General features: G+C 34.9%; 3 protein-coding genes across 4 annotated transcripts; 1 reads left to right on the top strand and 2 right to left on the bottom strand.

Moving 5' to 3' along the window:
- Window positions 1-2,346: 2,346 nt before the first annotated feature.
- On the bottom strand, window positions 2,347-6,352 carry LOC130733585 (jasmonate-induced oxygenase 2-like). Of its 2 annotated transcripts, none has more exons than XM_057585805.1 (3): window positions 5,789-6,351; window positions 5,001-5,331; window positions 2,347-3,164 (listed from the first exon to the last, which is right to left on the bottom strand). In XM_057585805.1, the coding sequence occupies exons 1-3, from the start codon at window positions 6,313-6,315 to the stop codon at window positions 2,916-2,918; spliced, it is 1,107 nt and encodes a 368-aa protein (XP_057441788.1). In that variant the 5' UTR covers window positions 6,316-6,351; the 3' UTR covers window positions 2,347-2,915. The 2 variants fall into 2 exon arrangements, with proteins under 2 accessions (XP_057441788.1, XP_057441789.1); XM_057585806.1 differs by lacking the exon at window positions 2,347-3,164 and adding an exon at window positions 4,314-4,547 and having other exon boundaries at window positions 5,789-6,352.
- A 213-nt stretch (window positions 6,353-6,565) lies between these two features.
- LOC130724076 (uncharacterized) lies at window positions 6,566-7,684 on the bottom strand. Its single transcript, XM_057575277.1, has one exon. It carries the CDS (start codon window positions 7,682-7,684, stop codon window positions 6,566-6,568), a length of 1,119 nt encoding a protein of 372 aa, XP_057431260.1.
- Window positions 7,685-19,850: 12,166 nt separating this feature from the next.
- Window positions 19,851-22,777, top strand: LOC130733584 (zinc finger CCCH domain-containing protein 29-like). The gene is made up of 2 exons (XM_057585804.1): window positions 19,851-20,009; window positions 20,390-22,777. The coding sequence occupies exon 2, from the start codon at window positions 20,400-20,402 to the stop codon at window positions 22,395-22,397; it is 1,998 nt and encodes a 665-aa protein (XP_057441787.1). The 5' UTR covers window positions 19,851-20,009; window positions 20,390-20,399; the 3' UTR covers window positions 22,398-22,777.
- The last annotated feature ends 1,159 nt before the right edge of the window (window positions 22,778-23,936 follow it).

The following is a 23,936-nucleotide window of genomic DNA, read 5'->3' as shown; positions in this document are numbered from 1 at the left end:
TTCTTGTGGAAAAATTTCTGTGATACGGTGGCTTTCCTTGGCGGCCTTTCGCCCATAGAGCGCCACACTTCTTAGGTAGCATTCTCTCGCTGCGTTCTGATCTACGCGAAGGACCCCAACCTTCCCATTGCAGGCTGGGTATTTGACAGTTAAATGAGCGGTTGAAATTACAGCGCATAACTTGTTAAGGGTGTCCCGCCCCAAAAGTACATTGTAATTGGCTCTACACGTCAATACTAGATACTTCACTTGAAATTTCTTGACAAACTCTCCTTCACCAAAAGCTGTTGGTATTTCCACGTATCCCCGCACATTGACACGATCCCCTGTAAATCCCACCAGGGTTCCTTTATATGGTTTCAAGTCTGACTCCTTTAACCCCAGGCGATCAAAGGCATCTCCATAAATGATGTCCGCCGAAGATCCCTGATCTAAAAACACTTTTTTCGTCATGTAATTGTTAACCCTGATTGTTACTACAATCGGGTCGTTGTCATGGGGAATTACATGTGCAAAATCCTGAGGGGTGAATATAATGGGAGAGTGATTTAACCAGCATTCGCCCTCGTATGCCTCGTGCACGGAATGTACTGCCGCCTCATAACGCTTTCTGGCCTTGCTAGAAATCGTGCCCCCTCCAAATCCCCCTGCAATGGATGAGCATTCCCCAACAGGGTCGCCCAATTCTTCAACTATCTCCTTTCCTTTTCCTTTGTCCCTCTGAGTTACCTTAGTGGCCTCTGGTGTTGCTGCCTCTTTAACAAAATTTGCCAGATGACCAGCCTTGATCAGCCGATCAATCTCCCGCCGCAAGTTCCAACAATTATCCGTGGTGTGCCCCAACGTTTTGTGGTACTCACACCATCTGTTTGTATCCACATTAGTTGGTGGTCGCCGATGCGGCGGTGGATATTGCACAACATTTGTCTGTCCAACTGCTTTCAAGATGGTGCTTAGGGGAGCATTCAACTTAGTAAGTGGAACTAGAGTTGGCGAGGCACCATGTTGACCAGCTGGGGCTGTAGTGGTACCTTGGGGATTTCTGTGCCATGTATTCTGGAATCCGGGTTTGGAGTTTTGATATGGTCCAGGCCTTGGCATTCGTGGAGTTTGAGCTATCCTTGTTTCCTTTCCAGCCTTGGGTTTCTCCTGCGAAACACCGCCGGGATGGGCATGTTTTCGCCCCTCCTCCCTTTCTTGCTTTTTCTGATCGTCTTGCTCAATTAGGATGAATTCCTGAACGCGAGCGCGAAGATCCATCATGTCCCTCGCTGGTCGCCTTGTTAAATCTCGATTCAAATCCCCCGCCCTAAGGCCATTTTTGAAAGACGCCAGGCATACATCCGGGTTATCCTCCTCCAGTTGAACAGTCATCTTACTGAAGCGTGCCATGTAGGTCTTTAGCTTCTCCCCTGGCTGTTGATGTATGCTGATGAGGTCAAACATAGTTGCTTTTGTAGTTTTGTTGGCGGAGAATTGAGTTAAGAATTTAGTAGACAGATCCGTAAAATTGTCAATGGAGAAGGGCGGTTGTCTGATGAACCACTGCATCGCCATTCCCTTGAATGTTGAAGGCAATAATCTACACTTCACCGCGTCCGTTGCCCCACCAATTACCATCTTGGTATTAAAATATCTCAAATGTTCCATGGGATCAGAGTCGCCAGAAAAGGCGTCTAATGCCATTGTTTGCGAATGCTTTGGTATGTCCACCTTGGTGATGGCTGGAACAAAAGGTTGAAATTCGACGACGTCCTCAGCCTCGAGGCGTTGTCCTTGTTTAAAATCTTGCCTCTGAGTTAAATATTCTACTTAGGCTTGTAACTGCTCGTTTTGGGTTTGTACCTTTTGCAAAGTATCCAACATTTGTTGCAAAGCCACAGGCGTGATACCCGTTATCACTTCTTGTGTTTTCCTCGAAGCGCTGTTTTTAAGATCTTCTAAATTTACGTATTCAGGCGGCGTTGTTCGTCGCCTGACACCTGGATCTGATTTGGCTATCAGATCTGAGGGCTTTCCCGGAGCTAAGTTCACCAGCGACGCTGGTGACTGCGCCACCGAGTGAACCCCTTCCGAGGAAGCCTCCTGCTCTTGCTCTTGAAGTATTGCACGATTGTTATCTCGACCGCCGCCGCGTCCGCCCTGACGACCACCACCTCTCCTGCGATGATCACGGCGGCCCACGCCGCACGAACGGGTCTCCATGAATCGTAACTCTCACCTTCTACGTCACTGGTAGATCTAGGTTAGAGCCACAGATGGCGCCAATGTTCTGTCTTAAGGTATGCTTACGTAAGAAGAGGAATGAAAAGCAAACCCTAGCAGAGCACGAAAGTAGTAAAGATGTAATAAAAAGAGTATATTCTCATTAATGATTCAGAAGTTGGTAGTACAAGGTAATGACTTTCCCTTTTATAGGGGGTTTGTCAAGACATGGACTTTTCCTACATTTAGGCCTGACAACTAGGGCCCAAATCCCTATGCACATAAGACAAATCCAGAAGAATCTTCCAGCTGGCTTGTGGGTTCGCCTAAAGGGAAGGGCGAGAATCCTAAATGTTTCACCTGTTCCCGCCCTGTCTTCCTTCATCTGGCTGACTCCTTGTTTTGGGCGAGCATGGAACTCTTTATGTCCCGCCCAGTCCAATAATGAAGAAGAAATCAGCTTCTTCCATCAATTTCATATCTGATATACAATCTTTGTACCCTCACTTTGTGGCATAATTAATGTGCAATTGTACAAGCACATTTGTATCTCTCTAATTACAAAATTTACAATTATCTTAATATTTTATTTTTTGGTTACAGGGAGGGGCTAAAGCCCCAATTATCTTAATATTAACACATGAGACTATGAGAGATATTTTTAAGTGGATGTTTGGACAATATCAATAATTAAATGACCTTTTTATTGATCATCTTGGAGATTTTAAAGACTCCACATGAGATTTTCCACATGGTCCTTTCATTCTAATGAAACGCCTGTATTCATCAAAGGTCATGGCTGTGTAAAGTGCAGGTTTGTCTTCTTTTACCAATTCTTTGGCTGGTTCAATAGGTATGTCACCTCTTGGGTTGTAGAAGAAAGCTAGTGAAACTCTCTCTTTATTTGAATTCACTATTACTCTATGCTCTACACTCTTGTAGATTGCATTGCTTAGGACCTGGTCAAACACAAAGCAAACAAATTATTATAACTTTCATGTTGATTACCTTCTAAAGATCTAATTGAAATTGAACTTCAAAGTAATTAACCTTATCATGCAAATCTAAGTAGGAGGCAAAAGTACGCCAATGCCTTCTAGACACCATGACATTGCATAAGAAAGATATTTAAGCTTCTCTAAAGTCACATGTTGTATTTTATTGAGATGTTTACCTCTTTTATAATGAGTGGCTGATATAGAAGTATACATTTTCTATTAGACCACTTTACGGTGATTTTTAATCCTCACAACATTTTGTGTGGCAGTTCAAAATTGTCATAAAGTGGTATGTTTAAGAATGTTACATGAAAAATATATGAATTAAAGAGATTTACATCGTCAATGTAAACAAATTTTACATAGTCATTCAATTGAATTCCGCCACATCATAAAATATATCTTTGTTTTAATTATAATTTAATGCGAAAGTTATTATTCCTCCTATGTGACATGTTGTGATTGGTTGTCTGTATAAAACTATTTTACACCGACAGACGACAGTGCATATCCATTAAACTCATGTATATATCTATTTATACTTTTTTTCATTTTTTTATTTAGAAATTAGATGCCAATTAACGAATCTATCCTTAACCAAGTGGCCAACAAGCCAAATGTTTATCCACTTTATAATGTGTGCTTTGCTGATTCTGCAATAGTGTGAAAATGGCATTATTTATGATAAAGGTCTCTTTCAATAGCAATATATGTAATGTAAACCATCTTATTAGCATATTCATATGTCTACCACTAACACACTTACACCTAGAATGAGTTAATCCAATTTATACAAGTAATGATACATACACATCTTACTATCTTTTCCAACTTATTTCTACACATTTTTCTTTTTATCCTTCTCTGCATTTCCTATCACATTTCAAATCATATCACTTATTTTTCTCTTTTTTCTTCCTTTTTATTAAAGTAGAGGTGCAAATGGATTGTTAACATAACATTATTTCAATATAGACCATCCTTCAAAATAAAAAAAAAAAAAAGGAAAATAGTATGTTCACACCTTACCACCTCCATCTAAGATGATTAGGAAGAGGAAAAAAAGAAATGAGTACTATAATATGTGATGTATAATAAGAAAAATGGAAAAGATAAAAAGAAATGTGAGTTAAAATGAGATTAAAGAGAAAGTGAAGTGAAGTGAAAATATATAATAGTCCAAAAAAAAATGATACTTACACATTCAAACAACATTAACACTGAAATACATATATTTTTCTATCTTTACTTTTTTATCATATTACATCATATAATACATCTATTTTTTATATATTACATCTATTATTTATGATAGATCTCTTCCTTTTTCGCCTATGATATTTCCTGCATATTATACGAATTTCTATTGATTATTCTCCATAAAATAAAAAAATTGACTCATCTATTCAGAAACATGGTAAAGTCCACAACTGTCCAAAAAACCTGACTAGGAACTGAAGTAATAAAATAAATAAATAAACAAATAAACAATTAAACGCCTCCAGTTCACATGTGTCCCCTCCATGTGACGGATTCATGTACATGAATCAAGAATTTAAAGAACTAAAATGATTTGTTTCTTGTTTGGTGTCATCTTCCTTATCCGGCCACGGATAAAATTGTGGCATGAAGGTATGAGTAACACAAAAACTTAGAGGGCAAATTTTAAATGAGGTGACACAATTTTCTTAATAAGACAGGAAATGAAACACCGGACCGCTCCTACGGAGAATCTTGTTCCAATTTATAGCAAAACATTCTATATCAGATAACAGAGAGTAAGATATAATCATTTACCTGAATCTGATCACCAATATTGACAATAAAGGCATGGGGAACAGGCTTCACAGTGATCCAATTGTCCCCTTTCCGGACCTGAAGACCAGCAACTTGATCATCAGGTAGTAAGAGAGTCATGCCCCCTGGATCTGAGTGTGATGACAATCCCAATGTCAACTCTGGCTTTGGACATTTTGGGTAAAAATTCACCCTCAAACAAGCACCAATGTCCTCACCCCCAAAACCATTCTGCAGAAAATCCTCTTCCAATTCAAGGTTCAGAGACAGAACTTTCATCAACCTCCCACATAGCTTCACCAACTCCCTCCCATACTCATCAAACACTTCCCTGCATGCAAATCCTCATGCTTGTTAATTATTCATACAAGAAAAACTCCATAAGCACAAAAAAGTGTATATGATGAAAATATGGACTAATAAGTGTTTATAAATAGTAGAACGAATCTCACCATAAACAAACTTTTGAAACAGAGTTAAGCCTAACCCAAATTCTAATTAAGGACCCTCTAATATAACATATCATTTAAAATTTTATATTTATCTTTCATAAATATTCGTAGAGTCTCACATATTTATAGTTATAGACAAAAAAAATCAACATTACAGTGTATATGTAGATAGCAAAAATTCATAAATATTTTTGGTGATCAGTTTATATAGCATGTTTGTATCAAAAAACTTCTGATTATGAAACTCAAAAGCAACTTTTCTCCAAAATTAATTTTGAATTTAAAATAAATTGTAAAAGCATTCATGAAACTATCATCTTATAGAATGAATTGAACCTGCAAGAGGGAGGCAGAGCAGGCCATTTGTTGTAGTCCTTCAAAGACAAGGGAAGGTAATGAAGAAAATAGTAGTCACTCCAATCAAGAATAGCACCTTTCTCAACTCCAAGCCTGCTACCATACCCTTCATAAGTCTTTGGTGAGTTTGCATATTGCTGCTTCAACTCCATGGGCAAGTGAAAGAACTTTCTCCAAGTTTCCCTTGCCATGTCCATCAAGTCAGGGCTAACCCCATGGTTCACTATTTGGAAGAACCCCCACTCTTTGCAAGCCTCAGAGATTTGCCTCAGGGTAGAGGCTCTGGCTTCTGGATGATCAGGATCACCATGATATAATAGGCCTCTGAGGTCAATGATTGGGATGTTATTGGCATCAGATGAAGATGAAGAAGAGTTTATGGATGGACGGTCAGTGAGGGGCTTGATATACCTTTCAGGGATTGAATCTATGCAGGTTTCGGATAAGGACTGAACCCGGACTATTGGCTCAGGCCAATTAAGTGGGCTAATATTCTTCTTCATCATGTTTGCAATTGTGTGTTGTTAGTAGGAATAATGCTTTCCAAAGTGGACTATATATATGCATGTCACTAGGTACCATGAAACAAGTTTTGGTTTTATTCTAGCAATTTGAGTTCTGACGTGACTTTATTATATTAAATCTAAAATTTAATGTATATGTAACCGTAAAATTTTTGTAGTGACATCCAATGGTTATTTGCCAGCTGTAAGAGCATCCATAACATCTTTTTTTTTGAAATCAAATAACATTAAATCAAAGCAAGTTCGGCACAGATGCCAATACATCATCCCTTAAAAGACTAGACAACCCCGGAGGCCCCTCCTCAATCCAAACAAAGTCTGGGTAAGAAGAGGCGTTCCTAGCAAGGTAGTCAGCACAAGAGTTTCCTTCCCTACGCACAAAGGTAAGATCAACATGATCAAAAAACACCACTAACTTATGACAATCCTTAATAATGGAAAATAAATAAGAGTTTCCAGAAACTTTCTTCCAAGCCTGTTGTAAGAGCAAACAATCAGTCTCAAACTGCACTCTCCTAAACCCCAGCTGAATAGCCAAATCCATCGCCCACCGCAAACTAAGGGCCTCCGCTACTGTAGGAGAAAGCACCATTGTGGGGTACTTTGCTGCAGCTGCGAGAACCTCACCTGCATGGTCTCTAGCAACAAGACCAAAACCCGCAAACCTATCCTGTCCAACGGCTGCGTCCACATTCACTTTGACCACGTTCTCCGCCGGTCTCCGCCACCTCTTCAAGTTGTCCTCCTCCTGTGATGCGGCCAGTGTGAAAGGTAGAGTTGATTGGCTTACCAAGTTAGCTGCACGATCCAGCACCCCCGCAATGCAAAACAACTTTTCCTCAAAAATGTGCTTGTTCCTAGCCTCCCAAATGGCAAACAAAAAACGTTGCACGCAAGCCACCACCTCGAGATCCATGTCTCGGATCACCATAGTCAAGAAATCCACCATCTTCAAGCCTGGATCCACGCGAACACCCATGGGACTTGCAAACCAGCAACCTCTAGTAATATTGCAACCAAGAAACAGATGATCCACCGTTTCATCCTCAAGACCGCACAACGGACAGCTAGAATCAACATCAACACCTCTCTGACGAAGCTTTGTTCGCACCGGAAGGGCACCTGTACACACACGCCAAGATACCTCCCTAACCCTGGGCATAGAGGGTGCTTTCCAAAACCGCTTCCAAAGCGTTTGATCAAGCCCACGAGAGAGAGAAGACGAGGGAGAATCCTGGGCTACCACCTCTTGAAGAAACTCATAACCTGTTTTAACTGAGTACAACCCATCCGCAGTCCCTAACCAAAAGAGCTGATCTGACTCAGGCTGGCGAGGGAGAGGGACAGACATAATCCGAGAAGCTGTAGCTGGACAAAAAGTCCACTCAATCAAAGGAACATTCCAACCCCTGTTACCTGCCTCTGGTAAGAACTAAGAACTAACTATCCATAACATCTTAATTTTTAGTTTTTAGCACTATTCATATGAGTTTGAATCGCGACATAGACTTTAAGCAACAAATGTAGATTTTGTTCCAATCATGAGTTCTTAACTATGAGTTATTAGCACAATTCATCTTGTTTCACAACACCACATTATTTATACTTTTGTTTTCATAAAGCAATAAAACAAAACTCATAGTGTAATAAAGAAATATTGATGAGAGAAATTTTTTTTTATATATGTTAAGAACTCATAAAGTAAAGTTGTTTAACTAAGAACTCGTTGTTAGATTTAAGAATTAAGAACTCCACATTAACATTCTCCAATGCTTAAGAACTTGGTTCTTAGTTCTTAGTTCTTAGTTCTTAGCCTAAGAACTCACCTCTAAAAACCAGAGATGGAGATGCTCTAAGCATTTGGAGCATCTCCAATGCTAGTTCTTATTTCTTAGTTCTTAGCATTGTTGATGTGGGCCCGTATAGGCACATGTGTTTAAGCAACTCTCAAGCAATTTTGCTCCAACCATGAGTTTTTAGTTCTTAGTTCCTACCACTATTCATTTGGTCTCACCAACCGCATTATTTATACTTTTTATTTTCATAAAGTAATAAAAAAACTCATAAAGTAAAAAAGTAATTTGGATGAGAGAGAAATAATTAATATTTTAAGCTAAGAACTCAAAAAGCAAAACTTCTTATATAAGAACTGAGTTCTTATTTTTAAGAACTAAGGAGTTCATGTCAGCACCTCCAATTGTAAAGTTCTTAGTTCTTAGTTCTTAACTCTAAAATAAGAACTAAGAACCTTGCATTGAAGATGCTCTTAGATGTGAGTTCTTAAGCACTATTCATGTGGGTCCGTACTGCCACATATGCTTAAACAACTTTTGCATATTTCGCTCCAATCACAAGTTCTTAACTTTGAGTTCTTAGCACTATTCATTTTGTCTTACCATATCACAATATTTTTATTTTTAATTTCATAAAGCAATAGAACAAAACTCGTAAAGTAATAAAGCAATTTGATAAGAGAAAAAAAAAGTATGCTATGAACTCATAAAGTAAAGTTGATTATATAAGAACTAGTTCTTATTTATAAAAACTAAGAACTCCAAATCAACCATCTCTAATGCTTAAGAACCTGATGTTCTTAGTTTAAGAACGGGTCTCTAAAAAGTAGCATTAGAGATGCTCTAGCAGAAAGTAACATTTGGATTTAACTAAAACAATGTTGTTATTCTAGAAAATGAGTAAAGAGTACATCTAATCACAGCATGGTTGGTTGAGTGTTTGGTAGTGCGATGAATACCCTCGGTAGAGAGAATCTTACAAAAGTTACTTTGACGCTCGAGTTAGTTTAGGATCAGAGAGAGAAACTCAGTATCTAAGAATAATAATAGTGGACAAATGAGTTATGCTTATGTTAGGTAATGATCAAAACATATATTTATGGATTTGTTATGAATAGTGAGGGAACCGTATAACTTTACTTTTATGAATAACACCTAAGATATACTGACTATGTTGGTCTCGTCAACTTTAGCTTTGTTTTTTTTTTTTTTTAAATGAACTTTAGCTTTGTTGGTCTCGTCATAACACATGTAGTTGTTTAAATTGATGTGCTATAAAATGATTGAAATTATGTGTTAAAAATTTACATGTATGAAAATTATTAAACTCTTAAAATTTCGTTCCACATCATATGGAATTCTCTAAATATTTACCTCTATTTCATAAAGATTGTTATTTAAGGTTGTAGCACGAAAATTAAAATGATAATTATTAATAGTACAATGTCACTAAAATATTCTTCTTTAATTTTACTACTACCATGTGTATATCTATTAAACTTTAACTTGAAATAAGAAAAATTAGTTGATAGAGAAAAATTGTGGTTGTTAATATGAAATGTGATAAGTGAGAGAAAGTTTAATAAATTTATAGTTGTTGATATGAAATGTGATAAGTGAGAGAAAGTTTATTAAATAAAGATATAGATAAAAAAATTAAAAAAAATCTTAATTTTATAAAACAACAAACATTCTAGAAAAATAATATGAAGAGACAGAGCAACAATGGAATGTATGGAATATAAAATTATAAATAGTGAGATGATAAGTATAAATTTTCATATGATAATGTCACGCTGTCACAGTGTAGGTATAGAGATGAGGTGGTTGTGGGAGTTAAATGGTGAAAAAAAGAGGGTATGATGAGGACTGATATGGACTTGAATGAAACGTGGAACTCATGCGGTTTATTAAGGTGCGCCGTTTATTAATAGTAGGTGTGAATGCTTGGTAAGTTAATTCCAAGAGGGGAAATAAATGACACAATTTGGGGGGTGGGGTTTGTCTTTTTTGGAGTTGATATTAAATGTGATTTTATTGGCATTTTCTAGTTTTGGATATCAACCTACGAGATTCTAGTTCTTTGCGCACCCAACAACTAATACAAACAAGTGAGGTTCTTTAACTCGGATTTTTGTCTTTTTTGTTTTTGGAAACTAGATTTGTTTACTACCGCAACTAACATTTTGGACGTGATTTAATTTCTTTTTATTTAACACATGTATTCCCACGAAATACAAATCTATTAAAGTTTTTTTTAGCAGAAATTTTTTTCATACACACAATCTTGATTTTGAGCATCGGTCATTGATTATTGGCATTTTAAATTGCAGCAATTGATGATAAAGTGATACTAGTATTATTTAACAATTTGTTTTATTAATTATTGCAGTATCATAATGAATCCTACAAAACGTGGATGAATTTGTGGTGTTAGAACTCATGCCGACGGAGTTGGATTGAAAGGGACTATCATGATTCCGGCGCCGTGCACAACTTGATTTTGCTTCACTTTGGTTGTTTTTTATACCGACGTACAATTAAAGCCACCAAAGTTTGTAGCCTCCTTTGATCCTTTCATCCTATTAAAAATATAAATATTAGTAATAGATATAATCATCATCAAGTGTCAATGTAAACACAACCTTTTTCTATAGTACGTTGGATTAGTTCCGCCCTGAAATTCCGGGACCGAACTTAGGTGCATGTTTTGACGCACTTCGTCCTTGAATGCCAAGAACTTGGCGCCTTGTGGACATGTAAATCGGTCCTGCCCCGTAAAGAATGGCGTGACCTCCCTTCAAACAACTCCTAGCGGAACGAGGCGAATTTGAATCACAAAAGCACATAACGGAGACTAGTTAGTTGGACCAGCTATCGTCGAGGCCCAATGGGTCAAGAGTAAAAGTTGATATGTAATAGGTCTAAGTTAAAAGTTTAACCCCACTATAAAAAACTGAACTCTCATTAAATGGAGTAGGTTCTCATTATTCTATATTTATTGTGTTGACGGCAAATCCTAGAATCCTAAATCCTAGATCAGAGTCGTTCAGGGTCGTGTAAGAACATATCTCGACATATACGACCACAACTAGAGACACTTACATTATATTTGAATTTTATTAATTAGAATAAAAATATATTTTTGTTGCATAGAAATCAAATAAATATATGTGGAAACAAAATTTACGCACAATTAAATTTCAATTTTATAGACATGAAAAAACATTTTTTTATTTAATTAATTGATGTGCCACATCTTTACAAAAACATGTGGGCTGGAAATATTACTTACAAGTAACTTAGAAAAAACCGATACAAATTTTACTTCAGTTTCGAATTCTTATCTTACTATTTTGAGTTCCATAAGGTCACATTCATATTTCTTTATTCACCTTATTTAGATTCAAATTTATATATTAATTTAATACAATTTAATTAATATTTATAAAAATGTGATATAATTGTAATTCAACATGGTAAGTAAAAAAAGGTAAAAAGATATAGTTGATAATGAAAGGAAATACATATCAAAGAAAAAAATAATGAAATTAATTTTCATTATCATTACCTCCAAAACGCTCATAAATATAATCCAACAAATCTGCTTGAAGTTGATGATGGTTTTATCTTTAACATAAACTAGCGCTTTTACCTCGTGCGTTGCTCGGCAAATATTGTTCTTTGAATAAGGAAAGAACATTGAGTGTACCCATCTTGGTCAAGTTCAATAGTTATCCTTTTCTGCTTGTACCATCTTTCTCAAACTCTTGTTCTCCACTTGCTTCAGTGAGAATTCTAATTACATCTGGTCAAAGACAAATTAAAATGTAAGGAAAAAATTAAGAACTATTGTTCAAAAAATCAAAAGGCTACATAAGAGTTTATACCTATAAGGAATGACGTATCAATGTCCTTATACATTATGTCACAAAGTGGAACGAAAGAGTATGCGGTTAAGTTGATAGCCTTGTTAGGAACCAATCGTACAGAAGTGTGAATATCAAAGTTGATATTGAATGGATGCGAGGTTGAACGAAAATCACTACCGCTTTCACCAACACCAAAGAATGAAATCTAATATACACGTCATTTACTTAGCAAAGACTAAAATCGATAAATCAGAGTCTTCCTAACTGAAGCATGAATCTTACAACCTTGGAGTTTTAAAAGTAAAAAAGATAAGAGATTTACCAACCATAAAAAATGATATTAAAATAGGGTGAGTAATTAAAAAAATGTATACCTTGTCATCCATAAGAACCAAGCCCATAGAAAAAGGGAGCTTCGAACCATATAAGCTCGGACTTAGCCATAAACGATTGACTTTTGCAACCATAGTCCAGTTCTCATTGGAGGCATCGATTTTGGCGAGATCGTCGATTCTGGCAGCTATCAGAACAAAGGTTAATTACAAAGATATCAAGTGCTAGAAAATGGATGGAATGATATGTCATATTTGATGTTCTATTTGGCTAATAAATTATCTATAGACATATGATTTGTCATATTTGATGTTTGATTGTTTCCAAGTTCAAATAATTTTGAAAAACTCGCTTAAAATTTTGCTAAATATTTGACTGAAAAAAACGAAATAATTCCTGTATTAAAATGTAATTAATTGTTTTAAATGAGGTTTTTAAAAAGAAAACGAATTTCACTTTTATTCCATATAACATTTATTAGATCTTTTATGAGTTGACTACAAATTACTATAATTAAGTTGTTTATGTAAGGAAATTGAATAAAATTAAAAATTAATTTCAAATAGTAATTTCCTTAAATAGATAGCTAATGAATTTAATAAGTAATTAATTATTTAAAGCTTTTTTTTTCATTTTAAAAAAGGAAATTATTTCAAAACATATTTGAACTGATTCATGTTATTAATTAATTTACATAAGGAAATTGAAGGAATTAATGAATAAATTTTGAATATAATTTCCTAAAATAAATAATCAATGAATTAAAATTTAATTAATTATTTTACATGGGGTTTAAAAAAACAATTATAGCAATAATTGACTGGAAAAACGAAATAATCACTGCATTAAAATGTAATTAATTGTTTTAAATGATGTTTTTAAAAAGAAAACGAATACAACTTTTATTCCATATAACATTTATTAGATCTTTTATGAGTTGACTACAAAATACTATAGTTAGGTTGTTTATGTAAGGAAATTGAAAGAAACTAAAAATTAATTTCGAATAGTAATTTCCTTAAATAGATAGCTTTTGAATATAATAAGTAATTAATTTTTTAAAATATTTTTTTCCATTCTAAAAATGGAAATTATTTTAAATCAAAGAAAACGCGATTCATGTCATTAATTTATTTACATAAGGAATTTGAAGGAATTTGAAGGAATTAATCAATGAATTTCGAATAATAATTTCCTTAAACAAATTGTCAATGCATTAAAATGTAATAAATTATTTCAAATGAGGGTTTAAAAAAACCGAATATAGCATTTATTTAATATAACATTTAATGTCTTTTATGAGTGCAAATACAAATTAATATAATTAAGGGGTTTATATAAGGAATTTGAAGAAAATAATTAATTAATTTCGAATGGTAATTTCCTTAAATAGATAGCTAATGAATTTAATAAGTAATTAATTATTCAAAACGTTTTTTTTTTTCATTTTAAAAAATGAAATTATTTCAAAACATATTTGCACTGATTCACATCATTAATTAATTCATATAAGGAAATGGAAGGAATTAATGAATTAATTTTGAATATTAATTTCCTAAAATAAATAATCAATGAATTAAAATTTAATTAATTATTTTACATGAGGTTTTAAAAAAATGATTATAGCAATAATTGACTGGAAAAACAAAATAATCACTGCATTAAAATGTAATTAATTATTTTAAATGAGGTTTTTGAAAAGAAAATGAATACAACTTTTATTCCATATAGCATTTATTAGATCTTTTATGAGTTGACTACAAGTTACTATTGTTAAGTTGTTCATGTAAGGAAATTGAAGGAAATTAAAAATTAATTTCGAATTGTAAATTTCCTTAAATAGATAGCTTTTGAATTTAATAAGTAATTAAATTTTAATTTTTTTTCCATTCTAAAAATGGACATTATTTTAAATCAAAGAAATGATGCAAAACCATCAGCTTTATTCATTGATTTTTCACACACGCAAATTATGTATTTTAAGAATATATGTCGTTGATGCTCTGAAATGATGGAAATTAATATAAAATGTTTGTAAGTATATAAAATTACACAACCTCAATATATATCTTGCATTTCAAAACAAAGACTCATTCATTATAGGGAAAATTTGTAAACACGAGTAGAATGAAAGATTTGAATCTATCTAAAATAATAACATATAATCATAAAAGAAGCAATTGTAAATATAAACCGTAATTTATTAATAAACCTTGAAAACTAATATGCAAAACAAAAATTCAAACACTTTCTGTTTCCTGGTATTGAAAACAAAAATAAATGTCAAAACTAACTTGAAATGTAAAAAGCAGTAGCAAAAGAGAGATGGTTTATCATCAATCTTTATTCTTGTTCTACTTGGATAACAAATATGAGAACCATGAACGGAAAGCTTATTTCTCCTCCTTAACAAATCTTTATTCTTATTCTACTTGGATAACAAATTTATCATCACTTTCTATTCATCATATATTCTCCTTCTTGACAACTTTCAAAAGCTTATTTCTCCTCCTTAACAACTTTCAATACATTTTGTTGGCAATCATCAACTACAATTGAAAAAGACAACAACTCAGTATTAGTTAACGGAACCAAATCAGATGTAACAGGTCAATTGAATAGAAAGTGCGAAAACATACCTTTTGATATGAGAAGGTTGAAACTTCATACTCGCAGAAAAAGGATGGCAAAAACACATTTTGAGCCTGTGATGAAATCAACAATAAGAAGGTTGATTTATAGGAAATGATTTTGAAAATCACATTTGATGGGGGACAACTAAACCAAATTATAGGGAAATCAATGCAATTAATAAATTTGTGAGAATTGATGTGGCTGTGACACTTGTCAGCCAGTGAAGGGGTGAGATAAGAGTGCATCTTGGAATGTCACGTGTCTAAGTCTTTTGGATAACGCTGTTCTTTTATAAAGTATATAATTTTGCTCTTTTTTGAGAATGTTGTAAAATTGATAAAAAGACCACTAGATACTTCAAATTACTATAACATTTTTTTACTTTTCAAACCAGTTTAAAAGTGTAGCCATAAACACAAAAATATTTCTTAAACTTTACGCAACAGTTTTTTATGATCTCATGGTGTTACCTATCCTCTTTAATATGTTCCCCTAACTTTGTCATTTGAGTAGTATCGAGACAAAAGCACTTTTTTTTGCCAAAGAGACAAAAAAGCATGTTAATGATAATGCTATGGTTGATAAAAAGTTGTAAAAGTGATGGATGATCTACAGATTTTGGACAAGCCCGAATTCTTTTTTTGTTCAATACGCCAACATTATTTAAGAGTATAAAAGAAGAACCCAACTATAGAAGCCCAACTTAAGATTCTTTGTGCTTAGACACGATCCACTAATTCAATCCACTTTTTTTTTTTTGTGTTGACAAAAATAATCCACTTCTTTTCCTCTTTTTTTCCCTTGTTTCCAGTAAGTTTTTTCTTTCTTTTTTCAAAAAAAATTTAATCAAGTTCGAGTTGGGTATGATTATTACGGATTTTGGGCAGCAAAACTCTTCCCATAAAGATTTGACACAATTGCATCCACAAGAATTCAAAACTAAGACTTCTACTTAAACTAGAACAATCTCATAATAGTTTATCCACACATTTCGTGAAACTTATTTTTTCAAAAGCAAATAATCACAATACATAATGTCAAGTTTTTAAAAGTAATTTATGACTATTGTAGAGCGTGGTTATTAGGAAATTTATGAAGATTGTAGACCATCATCTATTGATAATTTCCTTTTTTTTCTGAAAAAAGTTGGAGTGATTTTCTTTGAAATATCGTTGTCTAAAAGTTTTCATGCCTTCATATCTTCTTATTTTGCATTAGTCCATAATTCTTTTACGAAATTATAAAAAGAGATTGTACCATTATTTGTATGTGTTGACTAACATACATAGTAATTTCTCAAAATTACTTAATATTTAAAATGAATAAAGAGAAAATATTAAGTATTTTTAAGATTGTCGGGAACAAATAAAAAAAAAACACATCACATGGATTACATAATAAACAAGTAAGAGTTATGTGATAGACATGTACTTTTCAATTTCATTGGGTAAACATACTCTCTTCAATTTGTAGAATTTTCTGTGTTTGCTTCTCCTTTCCTTTCAGTCTTTCACAATAGATAGAAGCAAAACCCTCCTGCAATTCCACGTTTTTTTTTGTTTTTTTAGCAAATTTGATTTTTCAAAGCTTCTAAACGGAAATTTTCTAAGTACCCAAACACCCATTTATGCTTGCTTGGTTACTGGTTAGAGATCTTTCTTACTCGAGTAGAATAAAGGACGATGGCTCACATTGGACTGAGGTTGAGCATTTGGTGTTTTGTTTGGTTAATTGCATCAACAGGTCCTTTACTTTTCTACTGTTAAAATCTCATTTGGGCATCAATTTACTACATGTCCCTTCTTATTGGAATCAAGGATAGCAAAATATTTTTTTAATGGTAGCAACATTCACTTTAAACTATTTTCAACACTTTCTAATTGATTAATTATAATTCATGTAAATCTCATTAGATTAGAATTGAAACTATATCTTTAGTAAATCCTACGTTAATTTTAACAAATTAATGAATGGAGTGTTGAAAAAAAAATGCTAAAGTGAGTGTTGCTAGCATTTTTTTAAAATAGTATTATTCATTTGCATCGAGTATTTTGTATTTTTATTTTATTTTTTTATCTTTGATTTATTGCTTTCAGAAATATATCTATCTTTGATTTATTGATTATACGGAATGTTGTTCCGAATTGGGCCCAAATTAAAAAGGCCTGGGAAACTCATAGACTACACAAAGGGGCTGAAGTTACCATCACCAGCTCAGTAGAGAGTTGCCAAGTCCTGCATGTTGATTATTGCGGAAATTGGACTCATATGATGACAACCGGATCCTGAGGAAATAGGGCCCAAACCAGGAGAGTTTTTAACACCCCCAAATAAAAACTCTATCAGAAGTATCCTTTGGGTATTGCTTGTTGCACACCTTAAAACTACTACTTACACACCAAATAATTTTATAAAAAATTCTTAATATCTATAATATCCTTAGATAATTGGGTGTGCGACCGAGTTCAGACATTGTTTGGACTTGATTAGAGTTCAGAAACTCTACTATACAACTAGACAATAAGGGAGATCAGAAACATAAAAAAAGCAATGATAGTCTTTTAGACAAGATAAATATTTATTTAAATTATAATTAAAAGATGTGGCTTTAACTATGCCACACAAAAAAACAAAGTGAATTATTATCATGAAGCTAAGGGTTTATGGTAAAAATTTTGGGTAATTTATGATCATATGATATTTATTCACTATGCTTTTGAAGACACGGTTGAAGCCACATCTTTTAGTCCAAAATTTAGTACTTTCAAATTATAAGGTATATAATGCTTATAAAAAAAATTATAAGGTATATAATACTTTAGAACTTCCAGATGAGGAAATGACTAACCTCCTTCCTTTTGTTGCCCTTCCAAAAAAACTAACTCTATCCAACATTGAATCAAATGTTACCTTAATTTCCTTGTTCAAATGAGTCAAACAAAGCAATTTGCACAATTGACTAATGATGATGGTTTCAAAAGTAAACACTCATGTTGGAGCCACAAGAGACTTCAATGATATAATTGGAAGGATAAAATAGTAGATATACATACATATACATATACATATAAAATAAACAAAAGAAAACCATTAGTACTACTAGTCTACTAGGGAGACTACTTCAAAGGTGTGTGACTAACTTTTTTTTTTCCCAAGTGCTTAATATATGATGATGATGATGAAGATGATGTGAGAGAGTAAGAGTTTTTGTTTTCAATGAAGCTATAGTGGATGGCTGAGTCAGGAACATATAACGCTGTCTGTCACCCAACTACGACCCACTCAGTTAAGCACTCAACCTGTCATCAAACATTATACAATTCAAACACACCCAAACAAACAGACACACAGCAAGCACACAACCAAAAACGCGTTCAAACTATTAATGTGTTGAACTTCCAATCTTTCCACAACCCATTCTCTTGTGGTCCCTTTCTCCAGAATTATTTTTATTAAATTAGTAGGTCTAAAGAGTAGGAATAATTTAAAGGTCACAATATTGAATCAACTGAACCAATTCCAAATTACCATTTGGAATCAACATTACTGTTTTCCCCTCATGTTTTAGAATCATTCATTTTTCACTTTTCACTATATAAAGTATTAACCAAAGTGTCATTTTCATTTCATTTCATTTCATTTCATATAGATAAATATCCAATGCTAAGAGAGTAGTCATGGCACGGGAATACTATTCATGATTTTTTCTCTTTAATAGTTGAATTAATTCATTAACTTTTGTGCAATAGCACAAATAGTATTGGGCTATTATTGGTACTGTATGCATAGTATATCTTGCTTTTAAAGATTCTGCATCCAGAAATGTTATAACCAGACTATTTAAGATTAAATATTACTAATACACACCATATGCTCATCAAAAACTAAAGTCATAATTAATAAATTATTTTTAATTATGAGGCCAAAAAGCCAATAAAAATCACTAAAAAAGTGTAATGGTTCAATATTTTATTTCTTAAATAAGTAGTTGAAAGTTTGATTTATTCCTGAAAATAAAAAAGATTCACCAATAAAAATCACTAAAAATGTAACAGTTCAATACTTCATTTCTTAAATAAGTAGTTGAAAGTTTGATTTATTCTTGTAAATAAAAAAGATTCATTAACCAATTTTTTACTGTCCATGGTACCTTGATTAAGACAAAAAAACAAAAACAAAAAGTAGAAAAAAATGAAAATAATAGGAGAGTGAGTGCTCAATTTCGTCATTTAGGACGTAAGTGTGAGATAAATTTATCCATAAAAGAAAGAAATACCTCCTTAATACATGATTTTGTCAAATGATGATCAAGTTGATCATTATGCTCATATCGAACATCAACATTTAACACATTCAGAAATCGTGTGAACTATTTCCTCATCTTGAGGCAAGAGACAAAATTCAAACATTCACTCAAATTGACTTAAAATCAAAAGGGTATGGAGAAAATCACAGCTCAGAATAACATGTTTATCATATCTTCATTATCTTGCATATCAGGTTGGGGAATGACAAATGACTAAACTAATACAAATAATTAAATCAATAAAATAAAAAGAAGAGATAAGAAGAGAGAAGGAACAGAGCAAATGCATTTTGGCCAGAGATTCACAACTCATAACAAAACTGCACGTGAGAGTAAACCACCCGTTGAGAGAAGGAGCCTCCCTCTGAGGAATCCCTGGTGTGGCCCACACTCAAATTTAGATCATTTCATTTGAATTTGAATGTGAATTTGAGTTTCATATACATTTACATTTAGGAAGATAGTGAGTGACATTAAGCAAACGCTGCTTGTGGGCCCTAGCTTTAGCATTGAATAATTGACTTTGACCAAAGAGAAAGAGAAACACAAGAGGAAGAAAAGTCACACTTTCCTCTCTTCTTCCTTTCTTCCCCTCATAAAAAGGCCTACCCATCCCTCCCTTGTTTCCTCATCTTCTCTCACTCCATTTTCCTCTTCACTCTTCATTGCAACCAACAACACAAACAACAAAACAACCTCATCATAGTGTGATACTCCATCTCTACTACTATTCAATAGGTATGTATTTGTTTGCTTAAAAAAAAAAGCTTGGATTTTTATTTTTTTTGTTGGGTATTCTCCCTTGATCTTAGGTTATTGAGCTGATTTTGGGAAAATAATTTGTGGGTTTGCTTCTGGGTAGGTTAAAGTTTCAAACTTTGGTTTTAGATTTAGGTTGTTACTTATTTTGCAACTTTTTCCCTGTTGAGATTTTGAAAATTTGAAATCCGAAGTTTTTGTAGATTCTGTTATGGGTTTTATCAAATAGGTATATATATAAACAGTTTTTATGGGATTTTAACTAGTTGCACATCTTTAGGGATTTGAAAATCAGGGTTGTTTTTAGATATTGCTTTGAGTTTGGAGGTTGATTGAGTTTGTGATATCCTATTCTGCAGGATTTGGAGCATGTGCAGTGGTTCAAAAAGTAAACTTTCTTCCTCAGAACAAGTCATGGAGAGTCAGAAGGAGAATTGTGATGGTCTCCACAACTTTTCAATTTTGCTTGAATTGTCTGCTTCCAATGACTTTGAAGCTCTCAAGAGAGAAGTGGATGAGAAGGGTTTGGATGTCAATGAGGCAGGCTTTTGGTATGGAAGAAGGATTGGATCAAAGAAGATGGGATCTGAAAAGAGGACCCCTCTTATGATTGCTTCTTTGTTTGGAAGCACAAGGGTGGTCAAGTATCTTGTTGAGACAGGAAGGGTTGATGTGAACAAGGCCTGTGGTTCTGATAAGGCCACAGCTCTTCACTGTGCTGTTGCTGGTGGCTCTGAGCTCTCTCTGGAGGTTGTCAAGGTCTTGCTTGATGCCGGTTCAGATGCTGATTCCCTTGATGCTTGTGGAAATAAGCCGATGAATTTGATTGCGCCTGCCTTCAATTCTTCCTCCAAATCAAGGAGGAAGGCCATGGAGTTGCTTCTGAGAGGTGGGGAGAGTGGTCAACTCATTCATCAGGAGATGGACCTAGAGTTGATCTCTGCTCCTTTCTCATCAAAAGAAGGAAGTGATAAGAAGGAATATCCTGTTGATGTATCGTTGCCGGACATTAACAATGGTTTATATGGAAGTGATGAGTTCAGGATGTACAGTTTCAAGGTGAAGCCATGCTCAAGGGCTTACTCCCATGACTGGACTGAGTGTCCTTTTGTTCATCCAGGGGAGAATGCAAGGAGGAGAGACCCAAGGAAATACCCTTATAGCTGTGTTCCCTGCCCTGAGTTTCGCAAAGGGGCGTGCCAGAAGGGCGATTCCTGCGAGTATGCACATGGTGTTTTCGAGTCTTGGCTCCACCCTGCACAATACAGAACAAGGCTTTGCAAGGATGAGACTGGCTGCGGTAGAAAGGTTTGCTTCTTTGCTCACAGACCTGAGGAGCTGCGACCGGTGTATGCTTCCACTGGCTCAGCTATGCCTTCACCAAAATCTTACTCATCTAATGCAGTTGACATGTCAGTGATGAGTCCATTGGCTCTTAGTTCCTCATCCTTGCCTATGTCAACTGTTTCAACACCACCCATGTCTCCCTTGGCGGGTTCATTGTCTCCCAAGAGTGGAAACTTGTGGCAGAACAAGATAAACCTAAACCTTACACCGCCATCATTGCAGCTCCCCGGTAGCCGGTTGAAGACTGCCTTGAGTGCCAGGGATTTTGATCTGGAGATGGAAATGCTCGGGTTAGGAAGTCCTACTCGTCAACAACAGCAGCAACAGCAGCAACAACAACAATTGATAGAAGAGATTGCCAGGATCTCTTCTCCATCTTTCCGCAATAGGATTGGTGATTTAACTCCTACTAACCTTGATGACCTGTTAGGATCTGTTGATTCTAATTTATTATCTCAACTCCATGGACTTTCTGGACCTTCAACACCTACACATTTGCAATCTCAAAGCAGGCATCAGATGATGCAGCAGAACATGAACCACCTTCGTTCGAGTTATCCATCGAACATCCCTTCCTCTCCTGTGAGGAAGCCCTCGTCACTAGGGTTCGACTCATCCTCCGCTGTGGCGGCTGCTGTGATGAATTCCAGGTCTGCTGCCTTCGCGAAGCGAAGCCAGAGTTTCATCGATCGCGGCGCCGCCGGAACCCACCATCTCGGGATGTCTTCACCTTCCAACCCTTCCTGCAGGGTGTCCTCTGGCTTTTCAGATTGGAATTCCCCTAGTGGGAAACTGGACTGGGGTGTGAATGGGGATGAGCTGAGCAAGCTGAGGAAATCTGCTTCCTTCGGCTTCAGAAACAATGGGATGGCTCCAACTGGTTCCCCCATGGCACATTCAGAACATGCTGAGCCTGATGTCTCTTGGGTTCATTCACTGGTGAAAGATGATCTCAGTAAAGAGATGCTTCCACCATGGGTTGAGCAGTTGTACATAGAGCAGGAGCAGATGGTAGCATGATGAGTGCAGCTGCCATGGCAAACAAAGCTTCTTGGTTATTCTGACAAAGTTTATTTATTTATTTATTTTATTTATTAATTGAAGTATTACTTCTGTCCAACATTACATAAGAGTATAGTTAGTGATAGGATGAGAGATGTTGCAAAAAATCAACAAAGTTCAGGTTAATCCAGGGATTTGAAGATTTCCAAGTTCCAACTTCTAGATCAGGAAGGACTTGGAGAAACATTGGATGAAGTAAGGATGCTGATTTTTTCATTTAGATGTATTATATAATTTATTAATTAGCCCATTTCTCAAGTGGGTGGTGGTTGTATTTGATTTTCTTTAGCAAGTGGACAAGTATTTTGTCATTGATTAAGCTGCACAATATTTTTTTATATTGTTATGCCTTTTGATCGATGTCCATTATGATCATTCTTGGGAATTTCTTATTGTCTAGTATTCTGTGGGCATCTTATTTAATATTTCTATCCTTGAGGTTACGTTGAGCTGATTCATCTTGTCGTTTATATATCTAAAACACAATCATACAAAAAATGATCCGTATTATTCGCAAAAGATATATATTATTTGTGTTGGCTTTTGTTCATGTACGTGACAATCAACGTTATAAACGGATGTGCGGCCGGCAATGATGAGTAATCGTAGTCTGGAAGTATGAATGGATCAAGTTCGAATCTAACTATCTTAATCTAATTTTATGTGAAACTTGAATTTTAAGATTTATAAACTAGTGTTCTTTTTTAGCAAGTCACTATCGTACAGATAATGATTTACAAATTTTTCTGAAAATTATTTTTATGGGTCGGTTTAGGGTGGATCAAAGGTATTTTTGCCAACCGGCACATTATTAGACCAAATAACCCCCCCCCCCCCCCAATCTCTCTCACACTGCCTTCCCTACCGCCCTCTCAAACGTGAAGAATCAGATCAAATCTCAGCGGTAGAGAAGCAATACGGCTACCAAAAACTTAGCCAGCTTTTTGCCATCATCAGGCTTTTGGTAGCACCACGAAGACCAAAAGCTTGACTTCTCAGTTGCTGTGTATTTTTCCAACAGAACGATTTCGGCTATGTTTGGATTTCAGTTCAAGTGCATCTAACCAACTTTACGCACATTCCAAGACACCAAAAGTAGAAGTAACAATTTCCTTCATTGAGTTGAAAGCACTTTCATGTTGAAAGTAACTGAAATCCAAACACACACGAAATGGTGGAACAAAATGACTCAAGATTCGTAGAAAAATTATTCTCAGTCGAAGAGGAGCAAACAATGATGCTTCTCTCAAGCACAAACGCTTCCACTGCATCTCTTCCGCGCCTGTCGACACGTTATTGCAGCATATCGTAGCGTGGGCAAAAGATGCAAAAGGGCCCCAAACGTGTAGGGGGGGGGGACACCACATCAGGGATACGAAGGAGCATCACAAATTTCTCTCCATGCCCCCTTCTCCCTCTTGGTTGTGTATTTTTTTCAACAGAACGATGAAATGGTGGAACAAGAATGACTCAAAATTCGTGGAAGACTCGTTCTCC

Source organism: Lotus japonicus, chromosome 1, assembly GCF_012489685.1.
Source record: "Lotus japonicus ecotype B-129 chromosome 1, LjGifu_v1.2".
Lineage (NCBI taxonomy): Eukaryota > Viridiplantae > Streptophyta > Magnoliopsida > Fabales > Fabaceae > Lotus > Lotus japonicus.
This window is presented reverse-complemented; position numbering and strand designations above follow the sequence as displayed.